This window comes from Hetaerina americana, unplaced genomic scaffold, assembly GCF_022747635.1.
Source record: "Hetaerina americana unplaced genomic scaffold, ioHetAmer1.1.p SCAF_3, whole genome shotgun sequence".
Classification (NCBI taxonomy): domain Eukaryota; kingdom Metazoa; phylum Arthropoda; class Insecta; order Odonata; family Calopterygidae; genus Hetaerina; species Hetaerina americana.
Window position 1 is genome coordinate 46,846,723 of NW_027286874.1, and position 27,757 is coordinate 46,874,479.

Here is a 27,757-nt window from a genome sequence, read left to right on the forward strand (position 1 = left end):
TTCTTTTTAATTGGTCTCTTTTGGCCCCCGTTCATCGACTTGTCGACTCATGTGGCTTCAACACGCTGTTTCTTTTCTTTTTCTTGAGGTTACTGGCTACTCACTAACTATTTTATAAACTACACGGCTTTTTCTACGACTCCGTATTATCTAACCTAATACGGATCTATTCTACAGCTTCTACTCTAAGTGTGTAAAATAGACAACAAAGTATGGATGGATTCAAAAACGGAATTTTATTCTAGAAAACAGATGAGTTACAGTCCTTGATGACTAAACTACTACAGAGTTATGGATGTTTCAGCCTTCAAAAGCAAAATAGAAAAAATTATAATCAATTTTAAAACAATTGCACGTTATGATTTTTTTTAAATCTGTAAATATAAATTATAACGATTTCTAGAATCCACAACCATTATCATAATGTATAAGAAAAGTACATCACATTTTTTAAGATTCCTGATTGGATGAATCAAGGAAGAAAAATTTTTTTTAAGTTTTAAATCTTCCATTTATCTAATATTCTTCCACCTTCTCAAACAGCCATTTACATATTTTACAACATTCACGATAAACCATATTCTGACAAGATGAATGGAAAAAATATTAACAACAATTGTTAGGAATATCTGAGCTACACATTTGTTTTGATATATCTTAAATTGCATAGCATAATGTTAAAATTGTTATTCAATATAATTATTATATATTGTTATTATTAATGATTATTGTTACTGACAGTATAACTTGGGCAGCAGTGCCGCTGACCACGGCAACAATCATTCCAATTTGTGAGGCGTCTTTTCTATCGCCTGCTATTTGTTAAGACAGGCGAGGGCTGGAGGGCATACTCATAGCGCCGCTGCAAACGGAGCGGCCAAAAAGGCAATCATAGGAAAAACGTACAAAATAAATATTCATATCGTCTCTCTTTGGCATGTAAAAACCTACTCGCTACAAATAGAAAAAAATACCGTCTAAAAATCCCGGCCCAACAAGCTAGGAACAATAACTATGAAACAATTCGTCCCGTTTTCGATATGGATCGAAATCGTCAACGCCAAAAAGGTGAACGATGACGACTCGCATGTAATAAATGAGAATAAAATTATTACTGTTACGCTAAGGAATACTAATTTGCTCAAATTCTAGCAACAATATCAAATGGATAAATTAAAAATTACGGAACTACCACACTACATTTGTATAAACACTACCTTCGGGAAAGATCCCCGCCGAACAAAACAACGGAACTACCATTTCCTAAGTCACGCATTGGCAATGATAATTTCCCTTCATCTCCTAATTATTTTCGTTATTCATTTGTTAGGGATTTTTGAACGCCCTGTCGCAAAATCCTCCCTTACTCTTTTATGTATTCTACTCTTCCACGCGTATCAATATTCTGTTCAAGAGATGTCCATCCGGTGGCACTCGGGTGCCATTATTTTTTCCTCTGTAGCGATCAACTCATCAACTGATCCGATCCCTCGACCCGTGGTCAAGCCCACGACACCTCAAAAAAAAATAAACACTGTAAATATTTCAGCGTTCGCATTAGAAAAGAAAAACATTTTTAGGTCTACTTGAGAGATTCCTAGGCACACAGTAGTAGTAGTAATAGTAGTAGTATTTAGTAGTAAAGTAGTGGAGTATTATAAGCAGCAAGTAGTGACAACATTAGCAAGAGTTAAATCTTTTGTTTTTAATCACACACACACACAGGCACACTAGTGACAGTGAAGATGATCAATGGCTTGCAAAATACTTGGCTAAATATTATGAAATTTCATGAAAGTTTGATTCATAACGCCAACAGAAAATAAAGTGAAAAATAAACAAGCACAGAAGTGATTAAAAACACATACAATGTTCCATTTGAAGAGGCTTGGGAATACATGCCTAAGGACCTGAAACCATGCCCTTCATGTGTTTGGAATGCCAATCCTATGAGCTCAGAAAACGATTGTCACTTCCTAAATTTTGCTTGTTACAATATAATACTTACGGTTTGACTTTTTAGAACAGATAGATTTCCAAAAGTGATAAAGTCTAGATGACGTGTATGCTGTCTCATCGCAGAGGATAATGCCGGCTTCCAATGAGCATAATGGGCATGGCTTCGAACCTCAACAGCGTCAACAAGATCAATATTCACACAAGTTTACAGACACTTATAAATGACACATAATTTTCCAACTCTTTATAATACCAATAGAAGCACAGTTGACAGAATTGAACAAAGAATATGCAGCAGATAATACTGAATCAACACCCAGAGAGTAACTTTATCATGTTTTAATGCATTTACTGCAATAGACACAGAATATATATTTATCCTTTCATAAAATACAGCATAATATCGGTGAATGTTTCCACATGGAATGCCAAGGATTGTACACATCACCCTTTTTATACTATTGGTACCAATCACGAGATAAATCGACAAAAACTGCTATGTTGTCAATTCAATTGAGAGAAACGATGACTCTTAATACTTTTGTTTTTACTCATTATCATAAGGAAAATAATAGGTTTGTTGATACTCTGCAAAGGCTAGGCTGATTAATTCAAAGGGGAGGATACTTGCTTATTATGAGTTCCGCGATGAAATTATCTGATGACGCGAAGTTTTCAAACAGATGAAGTCAATTAAATCCACCAGTTCTAACATGCCCGACATATATCATAATCTCTCGAATCAGTTCTTTCACATATATTACTATCCGCTCTTGCGATTCAACGTCTTTCCCTCATAAACGACATTAAAAGCTAACTGCACAGCCCCATATAATCCCAAGGCAACTATGGCCGATCCTTGATTAATAGGATAGTAAGAAAACAGTCCCAGGCACGGGAAACTCCCCGCAAAACAGTCGTTTTACTATATAAAAAATATTCAATTACTACGTACAAATAAATCGATGATACTTCATATTAAGGCTCCACTGCTCCGCTATTTTCAAATATAAATGCAACTATAACAACAACTAATAATAATAAATCTTTTAATTTACTCTGTTTCAGAAAACTAGACAAATTTAGTTAGCTACAACTACATCGTTAAAAAATAATTTTCCTCTCCCTGTCTAGACTTTTCACTAGCATTCTATCAACAATACAAAAGACTAGTTGAGATCCTATAAAATCTACACTACTACAATGACTACTCTGAAATCGGGTTGTTTTGTCGGCTGGACGATGCTATTTGAATAATGATTAGGTATCGATCACAGTAATTTCCCTGAAATTATTTCCAGCGGAGCATTAGAACACACTTGGATTAGTACATGTCAATGCAATGTAGCATGAAATAATTGAGGGCATTAGAGATAGCCGGGGGTCGGTTGGCTTTGACAGGATATGAAAAAGGGAAGGGTGGGTGGTTGGCGGGAACAAGGAAGCTATGAGAAAAAGCAAGGTCCGTTGGGGCCCAGGAGAATGATTGTCATAGGAATTTTGCAATTTTAAATCTCGGACATAATCTAACGGGCCTTGCTATGACCAGAATGAGATTACTACAACAGTGCTATGAAGCCCTTGGTTACGATTCCTTCGATATAACCAAAATTACTTGAGGTATATTGAAAAGTATAAAACAAAAATGTAAGTATTGGCTTTCGCCTAATTCTACGGTTAATCTGTTCAGATACGCTGCTGTAGAACAAATATGTGCAGCAATCCGTATAAAACTACACCTTTCTACCGAAAAACATTAAAACGTGAGCATGTTGAGATTCACCACCAGGTAAATTTTTATTTTATTTCTAGATTCCTCCAAAAAAATAGCCAACTCCAAGTCTAAAAAGATCTTAAGACCTCGTAAACTAAGAATGAATTCGTTTCACCGATTGTAAAAATTATATCGCACTATATAAAATTTCAGAGTTTACCAAAATTTAACCATCTTTATTAATTGTGTGAAATTTCCCCCATTCAGCCATTTCCAAATTACCTACGCTAAACTACAATATTTGAGCAACGTAACTTTTCGATACACTAATATTTTTGAGCAAATATAACAATGTAAAGGCCTAACAAATCGCATGAAAATCTCTAATTTTTAAGGCCATATTATGAGCAGTCTTTCTTTTATATTTTACTACAAGCTGAAGTTTGATTGAATACTCAGTCGTGTACAAGTAAATTTTTCAAAACTTTATAATTTAAATCTAATTACGCCCTTAAAATATTGGGTTGAGCAATTATTCAAAAAGTAAGACTACATGGGGGATATATATATACCTAACATGGAAAAATTACGAAAGCATGCTTCACGTAGAAAACTCATTAATATAACCTATTTCAATTGAATGCGAATTGTATCTCTCGAGTGTTTGTGCCTGAATTGATTCTACATTTAATGATTTGTAAAGTCTCGCGTGAATGACTCAGGAATACGGTAGAAAATAAAACTAAAAAGATCAATCTCATTAGAAAAACACCATCTGGTTCTCAAAATGGAGACGAAATTTTTTTTTAAGTTGAAAACACTTCAGGACTCAGTGAGATTTAAGATACTTCATTTGTTTTACGAGGTCATATTAAGAACTAAGTTTATAGACCTTAGGGTCGATGCTATTCGTTCAGAAGAAGGCACATTAGGGACAAAGGGTAAAAAATTCGAACCCAAAGATGTTTGGTGGTGACCTCAACGGCTGTTTCAAGTTACTTTTAGTTAAGTGCAACCTAGTAAATACTGTAACTAAAAATTTACATTGCTACATACAGTATATCTAGTAAATGAGGCACTTCAGGAATTGAGAGTTGAAATTGAACAGGCACAGTAGTCTCAGGTAGCGAGAAGGACCAGTAAAAAAACCGTTGATTTCATTACAAATGAGAAAAAATTCTCCCAGAATAATAAATAGAAATTTTGAAAACTGCCTGATTTATGCCTAACAGATTTACATAAAATAGACTTTTGAAAATACAAAATCTAAGTACGCCACTGCTCGCTCAAACAACATAAACTCCATAAATAGATGGTCACAAAAGGAAGAAAAATTGATAATCACTCTCCTTAACACCCTCGTGGATGCATTTATTGCAGCTAAATAATAGGATAGTTTAAAATAAATTATCATTTCAATCCAATAAAAATGCCGTTAGGTGTAATTAACGACATTGCGTGGGTTTGGTATTACTTTTGTAAAGAATTTTGTGCCCAATCACCTTCCATGGTCGTCTTCTCTGAACAGATATACCTTAGAAATCGACTTCACTTGCAAAACGCTCTACCAACATCCCATTTTACTCGTGTTCTCAGTCCTTCCATATTCATTTTTGAGCACGGACCTTCAAGAGTCATCATTTTCTTCGACTGATATCGCGATTCATGTGATATCGGCGTGGATTCGTTCGCAATCGTTGTGGATAAATATTCGAAGAATTCTATCAAATACGAGATATACAAATAGTATGATCGAAAAATGCCCCAAAAGTCAGGCCTACCCTTGAAATAAAAACATTCACAAACTATCAATTCTTATGAATACCGCTCAAAATTTTAAAGAAATAAAATTTAAACAGGGGGCATATTACAAACATGAGAATGAAAAAGGTCCACGCCGAAAATGACGCCGAGAAAATCAAGGTGAAACTTGCTTTTGATTACTCTATGAATTAAAGCCACTCTTGATGGATGGAAGAACAATAATACTCATTCTAGAAAAAATAAACTGGAATACTTTTACGTATAATGGCATCTGGTTAAATACTAATCACAGAACGACTTCAAAAATGCGTTCCCCACTCCATCCAAAAAAATTAACTTTGATTTCATAATCATTGCATTAAGTAAACCACGGTAGTGTTTGATAGTTCTCACGGAGTGGGAATCTCCCGCTGCGTAATTTCAAACCCCACTAGCCCCCAGCCTGCGTTGGTGTGAGCGAGCTGAGGCGGCCCCAGGATGGAATAGAGTCGGGCGCAGGAGTTCGCGGCGCCTCGAGGGGCGAGGGGACGGGGTGCGGCGAGGGGAGCGGGACCCTCGCCGGCGATGCCCCTCACTGGGGGCGCGGAAGGTGTGCCAGCACGGGTCAGAGCCCGACGGGGATGGGTTGGTACATGGACAGATCTAATCCCTGGACCCCCATTAAGTCGCTCATTGAGTAGGCCGTCAGCGGGATGGGGTGAGTGTGGGCGTGGTGTTGTGGGGCGTGGTGGTGTGGAGGATGGTGTCGGGGCGTGGAGGGCATTGCCGCCGCCGCCGCCGCGGCCGCCAGCGCCCTCTTGCACCCCGCAGCTGCGGCGGCCGCGTCGTACAAGGCCGACGCGTAGACCGCCGACGGCCCGAGGCCGAAGGCGGCGGCGGCGGCAGCGGCGGCTGCGGCGGCGTTTTGGTTAGCGGCGGACGTCGCCGTGGAGGTTAGCGGGGCGGAGGAGGCGGCGGAGGAGACAGGGATCATGGCGGTAGAGGTTGAGGAAGAGGGCACGGATCCCCCGGCTAATAGGTGGGCGTGATGGTGGGCCAAGTGGTGTGCCGGGATGGTGAGGCCCGCGTGCCCGTGGGCGACCGCCCCCTGGGCGTTGGTGCCTCCGTGCCCGCCCCCGGCCACAAGTCCTCCCAGGCCCACGAGGCCGGCGGCGGCGGCTGCGGCCACGGCGGCGGCAGCGGCGGAGGAGGTGGAGGAGGCGGCGGCCGGGGGCACGCCGGAGGAGACGGCGGCGGCGGCTGCAGCGGCGGCGGCGGCTGCAGCAGCGGCGGCGGAGGAGGAGGAGGAGGCGGAGGAGGCGACGGAGGGTCCGACCGCGCTCACGCTGCTCGGAACCGTGTACGGGGAGTAGCGGTAAGCCGCAGCGAGAGTCGGGAGGCCCGGATTGAGCATGAGTAACTCACCGTATGCTCCCCTTCCGGCGGCTCTTGTTTTGGCCAAGTTCGCGGGTAACATGACTTCCTTGGGCTGTGCCTTCTTGCACTCAACCTGCAGAATAAGGAGAAAAATTCAAGATAAACATTTGAAGTTGAAATATTTATTTCAGACATAAATACGCTGTATTTGCCACAAATATTTATTTTTATAGTTTTTCGCAAAGATTCGTATTCATAGACAGATTCGTACTTCATAACACCGCATTTTGTCATCCCATTTGATGTCCCACAACCTTTTCGATACCGTTTAATGAGATAGCAGAATTACTGATTAGTAAGGAGAAATCAATAATTTAAAACGTAATTATCGCCCAATCAATCGTAGAATTATATTTTTCTAATATGCTCACTTTACTGAGATTAACGCAGTTCATTGGACACATTTGTGCACATTCCGACGGTGCCTAAATCACTGCGGACTAATGGAGCGCATTAATCGTCAAAACAATGGGACATGTTATTATAATTGTATACATTACTACAAATATAGAACAAAATTATATCCTTAATGTGTACGTTGAAACAATATTCTACTTCAGATTAATTTAAAAATAATAATTGTTCCTAGTCCATTCTTAATGTCAATTAATTCTTTTACTTATTATTAATAAGGGGTCGCGGTAGTCCAGGGGTAGAGCGTTTGACTACTGACTGGAGGGTCCGGGTTCGATTCCCGGGCAAAGCACTGAAGGCACCTGCAGTTCCCCTCAAGCTATGTGATTTTTCGAGGACCAGATCTTCCTGGGAAACCATAACCGGCACAGGGAAAGGAACTGACCCCCGTACGCTGATGTGCGAATTTCACACGCCGTCGGGCATAGTACTGGGTGAACTCTACCATCACCTAACAAACCGACCTTCGGGTTGATTACTGCGTTAGGTATTGCTGTGAACAGATCGCCCCAAATTCATAGGTAGTTCTGACAAATAAAAAAGTACTAAAACAGACTTGGTTTGGATTATTTTCCTCACTCAATAGACAACTTCATATGTACATATGTTCTCATGAGTTTTTTATGAGAAGGAATATGTATATTTAAATGCTCTAAATACATTTAATGTCCTAAGTGCATATCTAAGTACTTGTCGAGAAAGATTTATTAAAAATATTGACAAGATACTCAATTTCAAATCTATTATCATGACCAGTTTTAATTTTTCAATTCTTTTATGACTCCATCGGAAATACCAAGGACTAGCAGACACGTCAATGCCCCTCTAAGATGAAAAATGTCTTTAACGTAAACATTCAGCAAGAAAAAATAAGGACCGGCTCCGCGGCTCAAGGTGACTTCATCCGCGATCTAGAACCATGATCGTGTTAGAGTACATTGAGGGGTTGAGGGAACGCAAACTAAGTGAAACACGGAATACGAACGTCGTCTTCACGAATCACGGCATCTATAGACGCACACTCAGTCAATGCAGGATTCCCTGGTGGACCTGCCGCGACGGGAGAGGAGAAAGCGGCAACAAAGATGGAGGGAGATTTAGAAGCCGTAGAGGTTTACGCAGAAGCTATTAACATGAAGGATATATTATCTACATTTTGGAACGAGGAGCGTGCTTTTGGACGTGATATCGGCAAAACGGTAGAAAAAGCCGAAGGAGGAATAAGATAGCAATTTTCGGCAGGCGTGCGCCGGAGAAAGCAATCGGTGAAGAAATTCCACTGGTTGGATTTAAGCGAGGCGAGAAAAATTCAAAGAGTAAGTGGGTGAGAGGATGGAGGAGGAACGAATGAGCACTCATCAAGAGGTACAAGTAGGACAAAATCTATTCCTAGATCTTTTATCTACTCTCCCAAATAATTGATACATCGCAAGAAGCAGGCAGAAGAGGATGAGGCGGATTTGTGTTTCGAAAACAATAGAACGAATAAAAATCGCAGCTGATCCGTGGAAGAAAAGACGAGGGAGGATCAAGGGAGATTGGAAAAATCAAAAAGATAAGGCTTACACGTTCCATTACAGAACTCAGCGTTGAGAACAAGTTTCAAATGATGCCAAAAATATGATGATGGTGGCCGCGGCAGACAACTGCGAGAAAAACATGATGACGAATTAATCGGTAGAAGGGGAGGTGACTCCTCGGATTTACGCATGGATGGACGGTGGGCGGACCGCGAAAGCTAGAAGAATTCATTATAGCCGTTCACTTAAGCTTCGGAAATTAGCAGAAGTCTATTCCAGTGTGTCGTTAAGTAAATCCTAAAATGAGATCTTAACGAGGGAATATTGATCAAAAAGAAAGATATTGATATGCAAACCATCAGCTGTTATTGATGTTTCCATGCATTTAGAACATATTCGTAGGCTCTCTTCGCTTGAGTCTTCGGCTGTGAGTCGGGTCGAGTCAGGTGACCCAATCAGGGAGCAGCTACAACAACTTGAAACTAACCGCTCCTGTACCCAGTTACCGTGGATATACGAGAGATGGAATGGAAACAATAAAAGGTAAAATACTGAGTATTAAAATGGGAGGACCTTTTTTTCTATGTTGCTTATAATGTTACAGTTATTCGGCAAGAATTAAAAAAAAACAATTCAGTAAAACTTCAATGGATTACTGGAATGTTATATAAACTGAGCCATGCAGCGATTAATGAAGCAACAAAACCACCGACTGGGCTTCTCCGTTGAATTAAGTGACACATAGTAACGTTCCTGTATCGCCTCCATCATGAGAGTCCCAGATAAAAATTCGCTCTGCGAAAAAAATCCCGAAACATGCATAACCGCCTTTAACTTTTAAAGCACCATTCTGTTTACAAACCTCCGGGGAGAACGCGTGAGCCAACAAAATTATGGCAAAGCAAAAGAAAGCTGAATCTGTTATCCCTTTGAAAATTTTTGAAACGGATGCGTTGCGGAAAATCCGCGGAGGTTGAAAATTAAAAATAATCATAGTAAAAACAAATAAAAAGTGGAAACCTTTTTAAAACAAAACTGCAGAGCCCGAGAGTAGGTGAGCACTTTTGAAAGATTGAGCCAATGAGAAAAATGAAAAGGATGGATCCAGCGGGAAATGCCGGGTGGGTGGAGGGCAACCTGGGTATATCAAGGCATGGAAGTGGAGGCACACAGGGGAGGGGGTCAGTGTGTAGGAGGAGGAGTAGGAGGCGAGGTGGAGGTAAAACGAAGCTCGTTTGGCAGACGGGAAAAATCAAGCAATGGAAGCGCACTACGTGAGGGCCGCGGCTGCGGAGGTTGGCTGAAGGGCGAAGTGGAGAGGGAGGGAGGGTGTCGGGTAAGGAGGAGGGAAACGGGAGATTGGGAGGTGAGGGTGAAAGGAGGAGGGCGGCGGAGTGAAGCGAGGGGGGAGTGAGGCCGGTGGGTTGGGGTTGGATGGTTGGGGGAGCCAGGAGGCAAAAGGCTTTTACGATTTCGTAATGGGTCTGCGGGGAATTGAGCGGAGGGAGGAATGGGGGGGGTTTGTGGGGGAGGTGGGAGGCAACAGGGGATTTTTAGGATTGGGAGTTGGATGGGATTGGGGTGGGAGGCGGCCTCCTTGAAGATGTGAGGGTCCTTCGGGAGACGGGAGCCCGTTGGAAAGGGGTGTGGGAAAGGGCGAGGAGCGAAAAGATATATGGACAGATATTTGACTTTATTTGGCCCATAGAGGGGACTTTAAAGGACGCTGGGTTTCTCCAAAGAAGCCAATTTTGGGAAGATGAAGGCGCGGTGACAACCTGAGGGCAGAGAAGGAGTCTGTAGGCCAGCTTATGCTCTCCCAATTAAAATTTTTGCTGGTACAATTGAATTCAATTGTTATGAAAATATTCGCACGCCATCTTTATGGAGGCTCATTTGAAAAGTGTAAAAAAAACTGTACAATAAAATGATTAGAAAAATAATTTAGATAAAACGTCCATGTCGTCTTTTAAATAATTAAAGCTTGACTAAAAGAAAAACTTCAATAGCCGTAAACATTTTACCTTTCAAAACAAGATACAAATGACATTATTTGGGTAACACCACAAGTCAAAGGATGGGGTAAATAATAAATAAGGAAAGGGATAAGAAAGGCCCTTGTTTATCATTTACCCCATCCTTTGACTCGTGGCGTTAGCCAAATTATCTCATTTGTATTTTGTTTTGAAAGGTAAACTGTTTACGGCTATTGGATTTTTTCGTTTATTCAATACTACTAGCCGTAAGAGCTCAATCATATCAAATTAAAGCTAGGATAAATTAATTTCATTTATTTCTACTCCGAGGAAACCTTACATTTTATATTTGCCACATACGTATCGTCCGCACAAATGCGTAAAGCGAGGTACGATTTCAAATCTCACTAATCCCAATTAAGTGCAACGTCACAAGCGCAAAAATACTTAAATATTTATTTGGAAGCACAAATGCGAAATATAATATATACCCTCGCCGTTCTCTGATTTCCCCGTGTGTGATTTCGGCGAAAATGAATGAATATTCAAGGAGAGTCTCGCACTAAGCAGTAGATGATGTGGCAGATAAACCAATTAGAGTCGTCCAGTGGGATGATGTGGCCCCAGCAGGATTCTCGTGCCCCTAATTCAGCGCATACCCATCACAGCAAATCCCTTCGATTTGTCCCACCCGCCTCATGGTGTTCACAAGTCATTTGGCCCATGCATAACCCTTACCAAACATTAGCTGAGGATGAAAATCGAATGCACGCCAGCCAATCTGTGGATAAGCCGTCTTTTTACGCCGTAAAAGTTTTCCAAAACACATTGGATCGTGGAAACCCTCATGAATACAGCGGGTAGGGAATAAAGGCAAGGTGGGAGAGGAAAGACAAACAGCACAATCGATAGCCACGGCAGGCCGTGATACACGTCGCCTCGGATTGCATCCATTGTGTGGAGAGAAGAAAGAGCAAAAGGGGGGGGGGGAGCTGCTATACGTGCACGTTAGAGGAAAGATCTGGATAATCCTGGATATGTGAAATTCCATGGGTCCGCAAGAATCATGAGTTGCATACTCAAGAGTTCGGAGGAGTAAAAAAATAACATAAATTACGTGTGAGAATTTATACTTAAGCAAACAGCAGAGGGAATTGAGAAAAGAGACTTATAAAATCCAGGATGTCCTCAGGTTTACCAGAGATATTAACTCATTAATAAAGAATATGAGGAACGTTTTATTCCATTTTAAAGGAATACACATACAACTAAAAGGCCTGAAATGATAGCTTGTGACGGAACGTACACAGACAAAGACATAAGTGGACACTAGAAACAAAAATTATCCCATTTCGAGCTATCGATTGGCAGACACCATACAAACATTTTTCATCACATATTTTTAACACTGTACTTCAGTCAACCTCTCAATCTTTACCAACCACCTATTATCGGCTCAATTTAAATCAAAATCCTTCATTGATAAATATTATTTTCGATCTAGGTACCACTTCAAGTGTAACTCATTTTAATTTTTTTTTATATCACTGTTGTTCTACCCGTCAAAACGATTCTAACGACAAATATTTCCTATTTACCTTCTATTCGCAAGGCATATATTTTACATGTTAACGGGTAATGCGGATAGCCACATGTGGACGGGGAGGAGTCCGCCCGGGGTTTGCCCATAAAAGAGATTGAACATGTCGAGCGTTGGAAGGAGGGGAAGATACTCATGGTTCCAACCGAAACGAAACAGAGCCAGAGGATGTATCGGTGTAATTAGCTCCGGGCGGACGAGTTTCGCGAGAGTGACAATGAAGGGGTTCATGTGTTGAGTTGAGCCTGGTATGCGGTGTGACATGCCGAGTGGCATGCTGGAAGAAGGTCATGGAGAGTGAGGCCTGGGCGTGGGAGTTGGATGGGCGAGGTGCGTCGCGTAAATGGGGCGAGTCTCGGGGAGATCGCTCTCATCGCGTGCCAGCCGGATAGCGGGAAGCCGGAGAAGCTGTGATCCAGGAGCCCTCCGACCTTCCCTCCCGACCCCCAACCCTCGCGTCCTCGCACACAAGCGGAGTTTTACCGTGATTTCCCCAACTCCCTCCATCTCTCTCCATGTTTACTACGTTCAGCACTTACAGAAAGATTGGCTTGGCTTACTCCAGCCACCCAATTTGCCCCTTCTCAAATTGTCTCTCCATCGTAACTTCCCACATTCACATCACTCATTATCCGGTTGTCGTATTCCATTCTTGATTCCCTCTTTATTCTTTGCATACTCGGTTCTCCTCCTCTAACCATTGTTGATTGGCTACACCGAAAATATCTTCACCAGTCTTTAAAATGACCCAAAATCACAGATATTTTAATATTCTCTCTCTTAATTCTATTTATTTCAATTCTTCATTCCCACGGAACATTATCCTTTATATCAACTTCTGATCAAGACCGTCCTAATTTCCAAATTTATCTCACCAGCTGTTTGTTGGCAGACCTTTCTTCTGCTAAAACCCCTACTTTGTCGCGAATATTTTCCCTACTGTTCGTTCCTTGCGTCTTTCATGATTGATCACCATGCTTTCTGAGTCGGACAATATTTTTACACATGTTACAATTTTCGCTGCCTTAATTCCATTCACAGATATTTTCCCCAAATGTGTTCCCAACATTACTTTAAATGATTCTTTGTCCACCATTAAGATGCATTGCCAAAATAACCTTTTCCGTGAAAGCCCACGTCCTTATTGGGACCTGAAATAAAACATTAAGAAGGCTGCGTGAGTTCGAATTCTACGGCCTCTAATTCTATTCTCACGGGTTTCAAATTCCACGAAAAAGTCATATTTTTCACAGTATCTAAGGGGGTGGGGGAGAGCCACCACCGGCGGATTCAATGCCCGCTATGAGTTTGCAGCAGGAGGAGGAATACGGAGGATGAGATGAGAGAAGGATGCGCGGAATAGGAGGCATGCATTCCGTCACCCATACCTCCTCCCACCAGCACACGATTTTCCAGGCGGAATTCTCACACAAAAGTTTATCCGCAAGAACAAAAAAATATAGCGTTTGAGAGAGATCTTTACGCTTTAAAGGGAATCCGGACGCGGGAATGGGGAGGGGAGTGGAGGGAGGTCCTGGGGGCGGAGGTGAGTGATAAAGTGAAGGAGAGAAAGGGAGAATGGAGATAACATGAACGCGTAGGGGGAGGACAGGCGATGATGCGGCGGGTGATACGGCTGCTGCCTCTGCGGTGAGAGGAGGACGCTGGGGGGGGGGGTCATGGGGCGGAGAGGGAGGTTGTCGGGTGCGTGAGCTTGTGGGTGGGAGGGTGTCATAAGGGTGGTGTCCCCATAAAGCGGGTCCTCGGTGGGAGGGGCAAGATGAAACAAAAATGGCACCAAAAATGTGAGGGCGTTGCGTGGCGACGGATCAGTAGCTCGTGTGGGTCAACAGGGAGGGAAATACAGAGAAAGAGTGAGTGTTTGGGTGTATACACACACACACACACACATATATATATATATATATATATATATATATATATATATATTCTACTAACCGATACGCTGAGGTAGAGGTGTTCGCCGGTATTAAATAAGGGAGGAAAAAGGATGATGGCACGAAATGGGACAACATACGCAAGGGACAACGTACAAGGGAGATAGAGCGATGGATCCACTCGCGGATTTTCAATATCTCTTCACCCTGCACCCTCTCCGCCCTCCCTTGACCCTCACGCCTCCGCTGAACGCCCCTCTCCCGTTGCTGTCCGATGCTCCCCGGGTCTCGCTGTCACCCGCCTCCACTGCCGCAAGATCTTGTTTGCATCGAATTTTTTTTGGAAAAAAGAGCAGTTCGTGTGCTCCAACCCGGAGGCAAACACAAAATATCAGGAGTGACTTGATTTCCTGAGAGCAAATGGGAGAACGGGCGAATATTTTCCCATTCGTAGTCGCTTCACCCAAGTCCTCCAGTGGTGGGAGCAAAGGCGGAAACACGACTCGTGTGAAAGAGACGATAGATGAAGAGAATAAGGGCTCACAAACGCCATCCGAGTCCAGGATCGACGTCATCAGATAAAGGCCAAATTTGAAATTAAACCGTATGTAGCTAACTAGACTCGAAATTAACAACGTTCCATGGGATGATCGTGATACAAACCGTAAGAAATGTATGCGAGACTTTTTCATGTGCATGAAACATAAATGGACAACACATTAATCCATCAAGTAACGTAAAAATAAATAAAATTGCATAATTTAGCACCACAAATACTCCCGCAGGAAAAGAAATCTTTGGAATCATCAATTCACCCTTTATAAAATCGATTTACTTGCAACAATAATTTTGTTTAAGTCCTAAGTTTTTAAGATTCGGCTGAAAACTAATCTCACTGTATGACTGGGAAGGAAGTTTAGTTTTATGGGTAAGAAAAATGGACTGAAGTGGTGTATATAATTACATAAATCGCCATAAGATGCACAGGGATATTTCCAGGAATCGATCGAGGAGTTCCAGGTTTTGTGATCTGCTGACCTTCGAAAGGTCAATGTACTATTTATCCCCAAGGTTTAACCAAGCACATATGAACACATGTGTCAGGATATAATTAACTCACAAGTAGTATGAAATTTTCGACTAATTTATTATTTATAACTCTACCTAACTCTAAAATACCTCACAAACTCCAGATGATCATTGGCAATCTAAAGTAGTAATCGCCTCCTCTTTTTTTTTGCTACAAGCCTTGTGCTGGAATTTTAACTTAACCCCATTTTATACAAATGAAGTAAATATGTAGCGCCCTTAGAATAAAAATTGATAAAGTTTTTAGAAACTAATGACTTCCCCGCGGAATTCAAAATAATTATAAGAATCTACCTTGTAGGCTCGAGAGGATTCCCGGCCGCTCGGAACAGTAGATCACTTACACTGCAACAGGAAGCGCGAGAACGGGGAGAGGGGTGGAGTTGAACGAAATTTGGATGGGGAAATACCAGGGTGACAGTGGCGGTTTCGGTACCATAAATAATCCCTTCCGCATTCTATGACAATCTCCTTGGAACTTCCTATTCATATGATTAATCCCCTTCCCTTGTGGTTCACTCCTTTCAACTTTGAGGGGAGAAAAGGAGGAGGGAAACACGAAACGAAAAGACGGGGAAAAAATCGAAGAGGCCGGAATGGAATAAAGAATGGGAGAGAGAGGTGGTAAACGCACGGAGTTGGGAGGAAGAGCTAGAGGAGCGCTGTGAGGGGGTTGAAGAGAGAGGAGGGTGACAGAGGGGGGTTGGGTGGGGTGGAAGGGAAGGAAACCTTAGCGTGGGAGAGACATCTGGCGTGGTGGCTTGGAACTCCTCTGCTCCCCTCCACCTACTCCGCCCACTGTTTTAAACTTTCAAATCCACTCCAAGCCCTCCCATTTCCTCCATTCACCATCCCGACCGAACCCCTGGACCTTTATTGTACGCACTCTTTCCTCCCCTTCTCTTCCTTCTTCCCCCTCCTCGAGCCAACCTTTGCCTATCTCCCTCGACTTATCCCATATCCCCTAAAATTCTTATAATCCCCTTTCCGTTCCAAGTAATTCACCATCTACTCAAGTAGGACTACGTCTAAAAGTGAAGCCTTAGTCAAACGAAGCTCATGCAGAAAGTATTTCTTTAGAAAAAAGCCATGTTTTCCGGAAAGAAACCTATATGATAGCTGTTACAGACTGGTGATAACAATGTATTGGATCAAAGTATTTTGGCAAAGTTGGAAAAGAGAGGGTATAGGAAAATATAGGAGAAACATATTTATTACATAAATGAACAGAATGAAATTCTCAAGAAATCTCTAAAAAAACATGGACATCATTCAAATATATATATTTAACAACAGTTAAGTATTTTCACGATGAAATATCGATGACGAATAGAAATGACTTCCACTCCTTTGCGAGAGTGTTACAAGCCCCTTACATCTGCAGTTGAAATTCTTAATGCAACATCTTCTAAAGAGTCATTGGGATTCAGCTACGGCTTTAAAAACTAGGCATTTTCGGAAAATTATATCCAATTTATTCTAGAGGAAATACAAATTTCACCATTTCATCAATACAGAAGTTTATGGGAAATTTTAGGTGCAATACAAATTTTGAGACGACGATCTTTCATGTATTGCAAGACTCAAATAATTAAAGGTCAAAAATATATTTATTTCGCGATAAAAATAAGAGGATGTGAAAAAATTTAGAAGTAAACTAAATTCTTTTGCCCGAAAAGAACATTGAGCCCTTCTTCGACGTATTACCGAATCCCAGCGACATAACGACACAAACAGAGCGTTTTACCTTACACATTCTTAGGGCAATTGAATTTATTGCTGCCAAAGAATTAAAAAAATAGCATTCATATGAAAAAAGTGAAAACTCACCATTTTATTATTTATTTCGTGAAAGTGTATTTCACACACTTTGTCCACAACATCTTCGCTCTGGAACGTCACGAAGCCGAATCCTGAAAAGATAGAGAAGAACAAACGAGTTAGCGAAAAATATCGTTTTCACCGAAAAAAAATCAATGGCAATAAATTAAACCACCACGAATTTCAATGCACGCAATCCTTTAATTCTTTCCACGCCATTAAACAGTCAGGGAAGGAAAGAGAGAAAAGTAACGGGGGGAGAAGATTGGTGGGGCGTTGGGCAGGGAGAGGGGAGGGGAACTGGGAGAGAAGAGGGATTTTAGGGCAGGGGTGCAAGAGATAGGAAAGGGATTGCGCACTGGGGACGGGGGAGGGGACGGGGAGGACAGGAAGGACCCGCAATGAATCAATCACAAGAGGCGAACGAATGCAATTGAATATATATATATATATATATATATAGAAATATATTTTTTTTGTATATATATATGTGTATATGTATGTATGTGTATATATGTATCTTCGATTGTTTTCACGGTTGAGTCAAGGGTAAATTTTTGAAAGCCACGAAAGCCGCGCAATATATATGGCACCCACACATGAAGCAATTTAGAGGCAGGAAATATTTCCGGTCACCTTCACCCTTCTCCTCCTCTTCGACCCTCGGGGGTGGGAAAAAGGCGATTCCCTACAGTGTTTTCGGATTGAGGCGCCACTTACCGCGAGGAGATGGTGGGAGAGGCGAGACGCGACACCGAGTGGGGTAGTGTTCAAGCGAGAAAACGGAGGGGAGGGGGACCGCTGAAGGGACAACCGTAGGTGAGGGAATATTAGTAAGTTTGTGCTGAATAGGGAGAGGATACGAGATTAGATGCAAAGACTATGAGGCGCAGCATGGCGCGGCGGAGAGGGAGATCGGTTGAGTGGGGTGAGGAGCAGAAAGCTCGAAGCTTTGCAGCTTTTCGTTCATATTGAGAGGCACATAACGCGATGATACGGGTGAAAAATCAGAGCGTCCACCTCCGCTTCCGTGAATCCGAAAAGCTTGAAACCACCACACTCCTCTGACACTCCCCCCTGCATTCTCCTTTTCGCTCCCTGTACTCTTCATAAAAATCACCACCCTACTCTGCCGAACGTTCTTTCTCCGCTGTGTTCGTCATTTGCGGATTGGAAGCAAGCTCGGGGTAATGTAATCGCGGGACGCGATGGATGATGTCAATTCTCAGGAAACGAATGGAGGCAGTGAGTAAATTAGAAATGCATAACTAATAAGCGCAATTTCTTGCATTCCTTCTGTTTACTTAAAAGGAAACGGAGTAAAATGAGCTATTTATACGTCTTGGGACTACAAAAGATTCAGGTATATTGCACATATCAAACATGATTCAACTGCTATAGCGCGATCATATCACAGTATTTCACTCGAAAATTAGATCGAGGTAAGTTTGTTTCAATGGCATGCCATGACGGAAGCCGCAGTTTTAAAGCTCACGGGCTCCTGACTTTTCCCGTCACCAAAATACGAGTATAGTAGTAGAGTATACCCATTATTTTAAAAGCTGCCTTTAGAAAAAGAAGTTTAATAGCGTGAAAGTTGGTTTTATTCGATGGAACAGGTAAATGCCACCACGCTCTCCACCAGTAAGCGTACATTTTCGATGTGCATTTTTTGCGCATGAGTTAAACCTAGACGTGAACTACCAGAGTAGCCTGGCCAGTTGAGTGGATGTTTACGACTTACCAAAATGATAATGTCACTCGCTATCGTAGAGATGAACAGGAGTTAAGCTGCGCATTTCGAGAGAGCTTTCCACATGGCTTCGTGCCTCCAACACATGAGATGGAGGATTTGACTGACTCATTTCGTGGTGCATGAACAAAGAGCATGCGTTTCCCAGGCCGCGGTGAAGCAAGACACGGGAAGTGATAGTGTGTCCTCCGACCCCTCCTTGGGAAGTGTGCGTGCGACGTGGAGTGGTGGCAGGGCTGAGTTACACCGAGGTGCAAGGAGGAGGAAACTGTTGTCGAGTCGGGGGCGGAGGGGGTTTAGGTCACGGTTCGGAAGTGGGCGGGAGGATTGAGGGACGGAGCATTCGGTGGCAGTGGTAAATGCGGCTTACGGCTAGGGCGTCAGACTTTGTGTGTGTGTGCGCGCGGGGGGGGGGGAAGAAAGAGGGAGGAGGAGGGGCCGAGAAGTGGGTGCAGGGGGCCGAGGGAGAGTTGGTGCGCACCGCCCCATCATCCCGCAGCACTCCGATTCTCCCCGACATGCACGCCGAGAAAGCGGGGAGGGTCGAGGAGAGGAAAGGGAGAGGGGTCACCACAAAATCCGCACCGGAGGACAGAAGCGGGGACACTGGGAGAGGGCGGGAAGGAAAGGGGCAGCGAGGTAAATCCGGTGGGTTTGGTGGGGCGGGAGCAGTGAGAGCGAGAGAATGGTGGAGGAGGAGCGAGCGTGAGAGAGATGGGTAGTAGCGACCGTGGTGTGGACAGCGGGCAGGGCGAGAGGAGAGCGGATCGGAGAGAGAAAGAAAGAGAATCCGGACACGAAATTGCAATTCCTCGGCTTTCCCGAGTTCGAGAGCAGTGCTCTCCCCTTCCGGGCAACCTCGGCCGCCGACGAGCGACTTGCTTTTCCTCCACCGATCGCCACCCAAAGCCCCCGTCTCCCCTCCCCCCTTTCTCTCAATCGCCCTCCCTCGACACTCAACCAGAGAGTGCCAGGTCGACTTGGAACGCCAGGGAGAAATGAGACCGAGGAAGGAGGAGGGTTGTGTGGATTGGAGGTGGTCTACCGGCTTGACCCGGTCAAATAGTTTCTTCCCTTCTCTCTCCCTTCCTCTTGACCTTACTTGAAAGTCTTTATATTTTTTTCTTTCTCTCTCTCTGCCGCCGGTGCCCTTGCCCAAAGAAAGGTTTCCGCCTTTCTTTTCTTCTTCTTTTTATATATTTATTTTACTTCCCAGTGCATAGGAATAAAAGGGGACCGGTGGCGGAAAAGAATCAGAGGACGAGCGGGGCGGACGAAGCTGGCGGTGCCGGGGGATGGGTTCAATACGGCTTCCCCGTCGAAAGGGTTCTTCGGTGTGGAGAACCACACGGTGTGGAATGCAGAGGACTGGGGCGGCAGACGAGGGATGGGGAGGGAGAGAGACAGGGAGGTTGCGAGGGACGGGAGTGGAAGGTTTAAGGGCACCATTTGTGGTCCCGGTGTTGAGGATAACCGAAAAGGTGGGGCGGTTTGATTGGATTGGTTTCCACAAAAAGGGGATTTTAGTGCGATGAAAAGGGCAGCGCTGTGCTTACCATGGGAGAGGAGTATTCGAGAAGAGGGAGGAGTGGGATCCTTTTCATTTGTTTTCCTCGGGTGGAAATCGTTTTGATACTTTCGACTATGAGATGATTATACCGTCGAGGAAATGGGTGAATGGCGTTTCGCGGCAGTGATCAAACGTCGAGCGCAGCTCCCATCAATTCCACTGCCCCTTGCCTTTTTGATTTCAAGGATATGCGAGTGCTCCGCGGGTCATTATATTTCTGCTTTATCTTTCGAGAACTTGGGAGGCCCGTTATCCTGCGAGTGAAAAGATAATTTTACTCGACAGAAATTTTCGAGCAGAAGAGAATGATGAAGCCCGCTATGAAATCTACAAGACCTCGAAAAACCAAGCTTTTTCTTCGCAATCCCATGCTATCTTTATGCACTGCTCCTCGACTATTGCACAGAATTTAAGCGTAACATTTAAAATGTGAGTCACATTTCAACTTGGTCGTCTTGGACATAAATTATCAAAATAACTTAATTTTAAGTGGTTATTTAGCAATGAGACATGAATTTTATATAGTGTTAATCATTCTTTTCAAAACGGCAACTGTCGCAAATAAAAAAATATTCTACTCGGATCAATATCAAATTCAGCGATGAGTGACAATGATTTGAATTTAGCGTAACTTTAAATGTAATCAACAATTCAAAAAAATGTTTCACGCACAAATTCTTAAATATAGTATTAATGCAATGATTCAACTATGTATGCAAGAAAATTATAAATATTTTGTTACGAATGCAGATAGGTACTTATCACAATTAGGCACATAATCATTCATGTAAAACACCGTAGCTTTTTTGGGTTGTCGCGGCACACGGGGTTTTCTACGGTTACTGAATTTCTTACACTTAAATAATTAACTTACTTACCCAAAAGTAACGTGGGCACTGATTAATTGCACTATTAATTTCTAAAATACAAGCCGAAATTACAGCGGCTGCGATACTCTACGAAAGAAATCTAAGGATTAAAAGGATGGTTTAATGCTGGGAAACAAAAACATCTTTTATTCCCCCCAAAAAAATCGGTATTATGAGGAAAGTTTTCGGCCGAAATCGCGTTAAATTTCTAAAAAATCCAACTTCCGCAAAATACCCGTTGTTCCACAGTTAAATATTCAGACCATCGTTATTCTTGATGGTCTTTTTTCCTCTCCCGTACGCACGCAAAATGCGCCTTTGTTTTGCCAAGCCGGATGCCTTCACCTCTACTCCGCCTATCGCTCCTCTTTTATTTCCCCCACACGACCTCCTCCCGACCCTTCTCCTAACCCCTCCGCCCCCGCCGTATCACTTCTGCGTTGTGCACATTCCCGTACTGTTGTTTTTTTATTCTCACGCCCAGAAACAGAAATGCTGCTTTGCGAAGGCGCCGTTCAAGCCGAGGCACGAATATTAGAAGTGTAGGAGATATACGAGTATTTTCCCGAGCAGCTATGTAAACATCCTGACAAACGCTTCATGGTTCCGTATTAAATTCTTACGTGAAAAAATATTAATGCATTTCACATAGTCATTGCTTGAAGCGGAATCAATGCAGCGCTCTCTTCTTCAGAAAGAACCGTGCACTACACGCCCTCTTCCAATGGGAGTCACTAAATTACTTCCCGTGGAAAGGCTGCAGCCAGCGCTTGCCCTCCATTACCGAGAACATTACGACGAGGGCTATCTCGATGTAGTACATATAAGAAGAAATCTTCATTCTATTTGCAAACCACTTAACGAGAGTACTCCATTGATATTCGCTTTGCAAAGCTGCAAGGGGCATATCATTCATAAGTTGTCGTTAATTATGATAAAGCGGACAATAAAAAATATATGCAGGCCAAATTCAATCTGTAAAACCTATTGTTGCATAAGGTGAAATAGATTTATCGACAAAAACTTCCGTCGTTGACGGGGATGCTTCTATTCAAATTATGCTGGCATATTATCGGCATTGAGTGATACAAAAATACCTACACTGATTCACGATTGGAGGAGCGCGCTCGCAAGTATTTATAACCAAGCCAGAAATGTTTTTCGCACTTAACAATAAAATTGAAGAATCACGACTCCATGATATAGTTATCACAATACATTACCGGAAAGCAGGTTAGCAGCAGGTAATCGTAAAAATTTGCGAATGGTTAAAAAAATCGCAAAATGTCAGTTACGCTTATTTTCTCGCCACAAGGGAAATTTTTATTTGCTCAAAAATCAACCGAGTGATTACCGTTAGAATTTATTTGCCTACATTCAATAATATTTCTGAGATAAAAAATACCACTAAGAAGATTCAATCGAATGGAATACTACGGTTGAAAAAATAAATATTGCCGATAACAGGTGTGCTTGCATAGTGAATATCTTCACGGGGTTATGGTTTTCTTTTCAGATTAATAGTAAATATATTTATCAAACATAAACAAATATATTTACGAACTATAGTAAATATATTTACTCAATATCTCCAAAAAGTCAAGACCGATATCAAAACAGCAGAAATGTATACTTTTTTTAGAAATGGTAGATGAAGAATTCACACTCTTGTACAAATGACGGAGGAGAAGATGTCATGAAGACCACAAATAAGAATACCTACTTGGACATTTCGGTCAACGTAGGTTTCGTTTTAAGTCCCGATCACATGTGGTTAAATAAAAATTAATCATGTGTTACAGTAACCTCGAAATTAGCTTATTGCACTTGATTTGTCCAGCTATTTCCCACTCAGAATAATCTGTGAGTCAGTTACGCAGGAAAGTCAACATCCGTGAGGAATAATATCAGGAAAAAAACATGATCAGACAAAAGCGTGCATTATTTTATTTTTGCTCAAAAATACAATGCTAAAATTTAGGCGTTGGAGAATAGATATCAGCAAATTCGCAAAGGAATTAGACAATTCGTAGACAAGGAAAAATGACCAAACTAAAGTTGATTAAAAGTGACATGAATTCATTCATAATTTCTTGGAATTTCTATTGACCTTAAAAATATAGCCAAACATTTCTCCGTTTGAAAAATGGAGTCGAGAATGAAATAAAGCTGTGCGCAAGGACCCACATTTCACGCAAGTTTGTTGATCTTTCAGTGCAGTGCTTCATGGTGATACGAAAGTTAAAAGTAACTGCAGTGCAGCACCGAAAGAAGTTTTCTCGAGATATACACAAGAGGGACGAATGAAGCGGGAGGGGTGGGTGGGAGGGAGGGAGTGAGAGAGAGAGACGGGTGGGAAGAGTTACTGCGTTGGGTACAGTGGTGGGCCGTGCGAGAGAGGAAGCAAAAGACGACGGAACTATCTAAAACGAAATCAGAAACCATTTAGCTTTAAAGCGGGGAATGCGAGTCGGAAAAAAATAAACGGCAAGGGGAGGAAGGGGTTTGTGGGAGTGAGATGGGAGGGAGGCGGAGGAAGAATGGCGATGGCGGTAGCCAGAGGGCGGAAGGGAAGTTTTTGGCGATGTCGATTGAAAAGAAAGGGAGCACGAGGGATGGGGTTGGAAGGCTGAAAAAGATATAAAAAGCCAACAGGAAAAGTCAACAAAGCAAAAGAAACAGGATGAGAGGAATGGAATACATTTTTTTACGAGAACGTGTTTTTAATGAAGAAATGGACGCCAGTTGTAGAGCCAAGAAGTTTGGAATGAAGGAGCTCGGTATCAAATTTTAGATGGGAGAAAAAAGTACGCTTCCAAGACACGACGAGAGAAAATGTTTTCATGTCGGAACAGGGGCGAGGGTGACACTTAACAGATTTTTAACATCCAAAGATTGGGTGGATGTCACTACAATGCAAAATTAATTCACTCTTTAATATAAATTCTGTGCATATTGACGAAGTCAGAATTAATGCAAGTAAATGCGATACATGGTAGCTGAGCAAATGATGGTGATTAACGTGATCAAACGAATTCAATACAGTTGGCAGTATCCTACTTTCATACTTCATTAACTTTGATGCCCACTTAACGGGAAAAATACGCGCTATACAACTAAAACATAATTCCACTAGAGATAAAGGCGATTAAAACCAAAGTTTTATCAAATATATTTCACCATTTCAAATCAATAAAAAAACTCTGAATGCCAGTTAACGTCTACAATTTTTAATCGAGAGGAGAGCTTTCACTTACAACAGAATATAATTGAAAAGACGTTGAAGCCAGCGGTATTTAAATGACATTAACATAATAAAAATAAAACAAAGGAAAACAAAAGTACTCTAGTTGCTCAAAGATAATTAAGACTAATTAACACAATAAGTCGTTGCCCTCGGACTTGAAATCGATTCCTTGATGCAGAATCCCGGAGTATTCTTGAGCAAATGCCAAAACGTATTTTCAAGGAACTTACAAAAAGGAGGGCTAGGACCCTCAGGCTTTCAGCACGCCCGGGAGGCGTGAGCGATGACGTTCTGAGACCAAGACATAGTTAAGAAGTATACGGAAGTGTATTAGCCGGGAACACTTCGCTATGAAAGACCTCCCTTCCTAATACGTAGGATGGGAGCAGGGTAGCACTGATTGGAGGTCCGAAGTCAAAGAATAGGGGACAGATTGATTGGGGAACACGAGATCCACGGCTAGGTGGAGGAGGAAAAAAAAATTGTGATTTGTGGGAAGAAGGGAGAGAGTAGAGCACGACCATTTTCGAACCCTGATTCCCGCCATTTTGGGAACCACGATGCGAGAGTGGCGCAGCATTGTGGGCGCCCGGCGAAGCGGCGTGCTCCGCGTGAAGAGCCAGCGCGGAGAAAGAATAAAAAAAAAACGGGAAATAAAATAAAAAAAGCGAGAAGGGGACGGCGGGGGTGGATGGGAAGGGTAGCAGGACGGGTGAAAAGAGAGGAGGAGGAGGAGGTAGACTTTTGCTGAGGTAAGCCACGCGCTGTCTGCCCTTTTCCTTAGCCTCAAAACCCCCACACCCTCCTCTCTCACCATCCCCACACCCGTACCCTGCACATCCAAGTCTCAAATGCGAGGAGGAGGAAGACGAAGAGGAGGGCACCCAAAGCGACCCCTGCGGTCCTTATAACCCACTCATCTCTCTCCCCCCCCCACGTAAACTTTTTTCTTTTATCCCCCTCCGTGTCCTTCCACCTTTCCTTCCCTCCCTCTCTTTCTCTCCCTCGGTCTCTTTTCGAAGTGCTTGCTCCTTCCCACCTCCTCTCCTCCTGCCCTCTTCTTTCACTCCAAACCACTGCACCTCCTCGAACCATTCTCGTAACCTGGGTTCCTTCCCAACTGTCTGTCTGTCTCTCTCGACTCCCCCTCCCCACGCCCTACTCGCCATCTCCCTCGACAGTAGTCTCGCCGCCTCGCATGACCCACACTCTTCCAGTCGTCCCTATTCAGCGTTTAGTTCGCTTTAAAAGACCCAGGATTACGGCGGAGAGCGATTTGGGAGTGGGTGACTGAGGTTGGGCAGGGGGTGAGCAGGGGCGGGAGGGGAAGGTTGAACTGCTGTGCGCGGGCGGATTGGTGAGGCAGGACGTGGTTCTTGCTGGCTAGATAAAAAGGAGAGGAGGAGGATAAGGCGGGGAGAGGAGAGAGCTGGAGGACCGGCACTAGTGAGCGCTGGGGAGGACGGATTGAGGAAAGGGCTTCCCTTGCACGCGGTCAAACATGATGGAACATGTCGCCCTCCGCGGAACGAGCGAGAGGGCGGAGGCGTCGTGGGGAGTGAAGGGTAAGGAGAGGGGCGGTGCAAAAATTTGCGTCGAGCAACGCTAGAGGGAAGCGATAGAAGTCTTTTGCGGACAGAAAAAGGGGCGGGGTGTCAAAAGTGCAAGGAAAGCTAAAGGACGCCGGAGCGGAGAGGGGGAAAGACTTGATTCACGACTTCATTGAGAATGACATAAACAACCATTGGAGTTCCAAAAAATTTAGACAAAATACACTCTGGGAGCGGGATTGCAAAACCCAAAGCAAAATGGAAGCGAAAAAATAAACTGCGGAGACAAAATTTTAAAAGACTATACACAAGATGGAATGCGTGGAAATTAGAGGGGTTAAAAGATTAAATTTTCACTATCCACATGAATAAAAACAGGAGAGAGAGAAATGGAGAAAAGAAAAATGACGACCAGAACGCGAAAAGTGTGAGGTTACACATATCCGACGAGCTCTTCATTCCAAAAGCTGAATTCCTCCGTAATATTCGAAACCTTAAGGTTTTGCATTTTTTTTCCATTTTCGAGAAGTCTGATGAGGTGAGCGAGAGGAGATAAGAAAAATGACTATGGCGTTGAGGAGGGCGCGATGAGGGCGGAGTGGGGAGGAGGGGGCGCGCGGAGTGACGTGCTCAAGGTGACGTAAGGGCTAAGGCTGGTTCTGTCTTTTTTCCATCCGAGTTGATGAGGGCGCCACCGCTCCTCGCTCACGCGAAAGAGAAAGAAAGAGTGAAGACAGGTGGGAGGGGTGGGAAGGATGCACACTGAATGGGGGAGTCGCAGTTGTTCAAAAGCCTTATGCTGCAAACTTTTTCAATGGGCCGATGCTAGTCTTCGAACTCACTTTTGTTTATTTTTCCTCCTCTTGCAGCTTGTCAGACGTGTGCGCCTTTATCCTTTCCATAAATCGTCTCTTTTCTCATACAATCGGCTTAAGAAGTTACGGAGTGAGATAGGAAAGGGGCCAGAGGAGGAGAGACAGGGAATGAGCAATGGTGGGGCAATACGCAGACAGTGCGTCTGCCTACATGCAGAGAAAGCATGCGCATCTTGTAATTCTGCTGGGAGGGTCGAGAGCCAAATCTGAGGCAATATGGGTAACAAGAAAGATAATTCTTCATTTGTATTTCAATTATTTTAAGCTGGTTGGGTAAGTTTCCAGGGCATTGTATACAGCATGATTGAAAGAATTAGTCATAACTTAGGAAAAAATAATGAAGCCAAGTAAGAAAAGCTTTTGAGTACCCGCATCAATCCTATCCGTTTGGGGTGATATGGAGGGCAGAGGGAGTAAATTTTAAAATATGACCGTTCAAGCTTAGAGGCAAATCTTTTGCGTGGTCAACGACAAAATCAATACGTTTGGGTATCGTACTTCAATAACAGTTCTATTGTGAAAAGTTATTGTCCTTTAGTATTATTTTGTGTGGCGCCAGCGATGTGTTTTAGTAAAGATTCCAAAATAATATTCTGAATAGTTCTCAATACTTCGACCTTCTATGCAGGGTTAAGAAATATTCCTCATCCTTCTTTTCTCATTTTTCTAGCAAATATTTCTATACATTAGACTTTCCTAATATTTTTTTCTATAAATTTTCG

At 43.0% G+C, this 27,757-nt stretch overlaps 1 protein-coding gene across 6 annotated transcripts in view; it reads right to left on the minus strand.

The window, feature by feature from the left end:
• The window catches only part of Rbp6 (RNA-binding protein 6), a 1,159,807-nt gene that overhangs the window by 60,524 nt on the left and 1,071,526 nt on the right, over window positions 1-27,757 (minus strand). For all 6 annotated transcript variants that reach the window (XM_071587364.1, XM_071587360.1, XM_071587359.1 and 3 more), the window contains 2 exons: window positions 17,181-17,263; window positions 6,842-6,926 (listed from right to left, as the gene is read on the minus strand). In XM_071587364.1, the coding sequence (XP_071443465.1) occupies window positions 6,842-6,926; window positions 17,181-17,263 (168 nt within the window). The remainder of the gene's footprint in view (window positions 1-6,841; window positions 6,927-17,180; window positions 17,264-27,757) is intronic.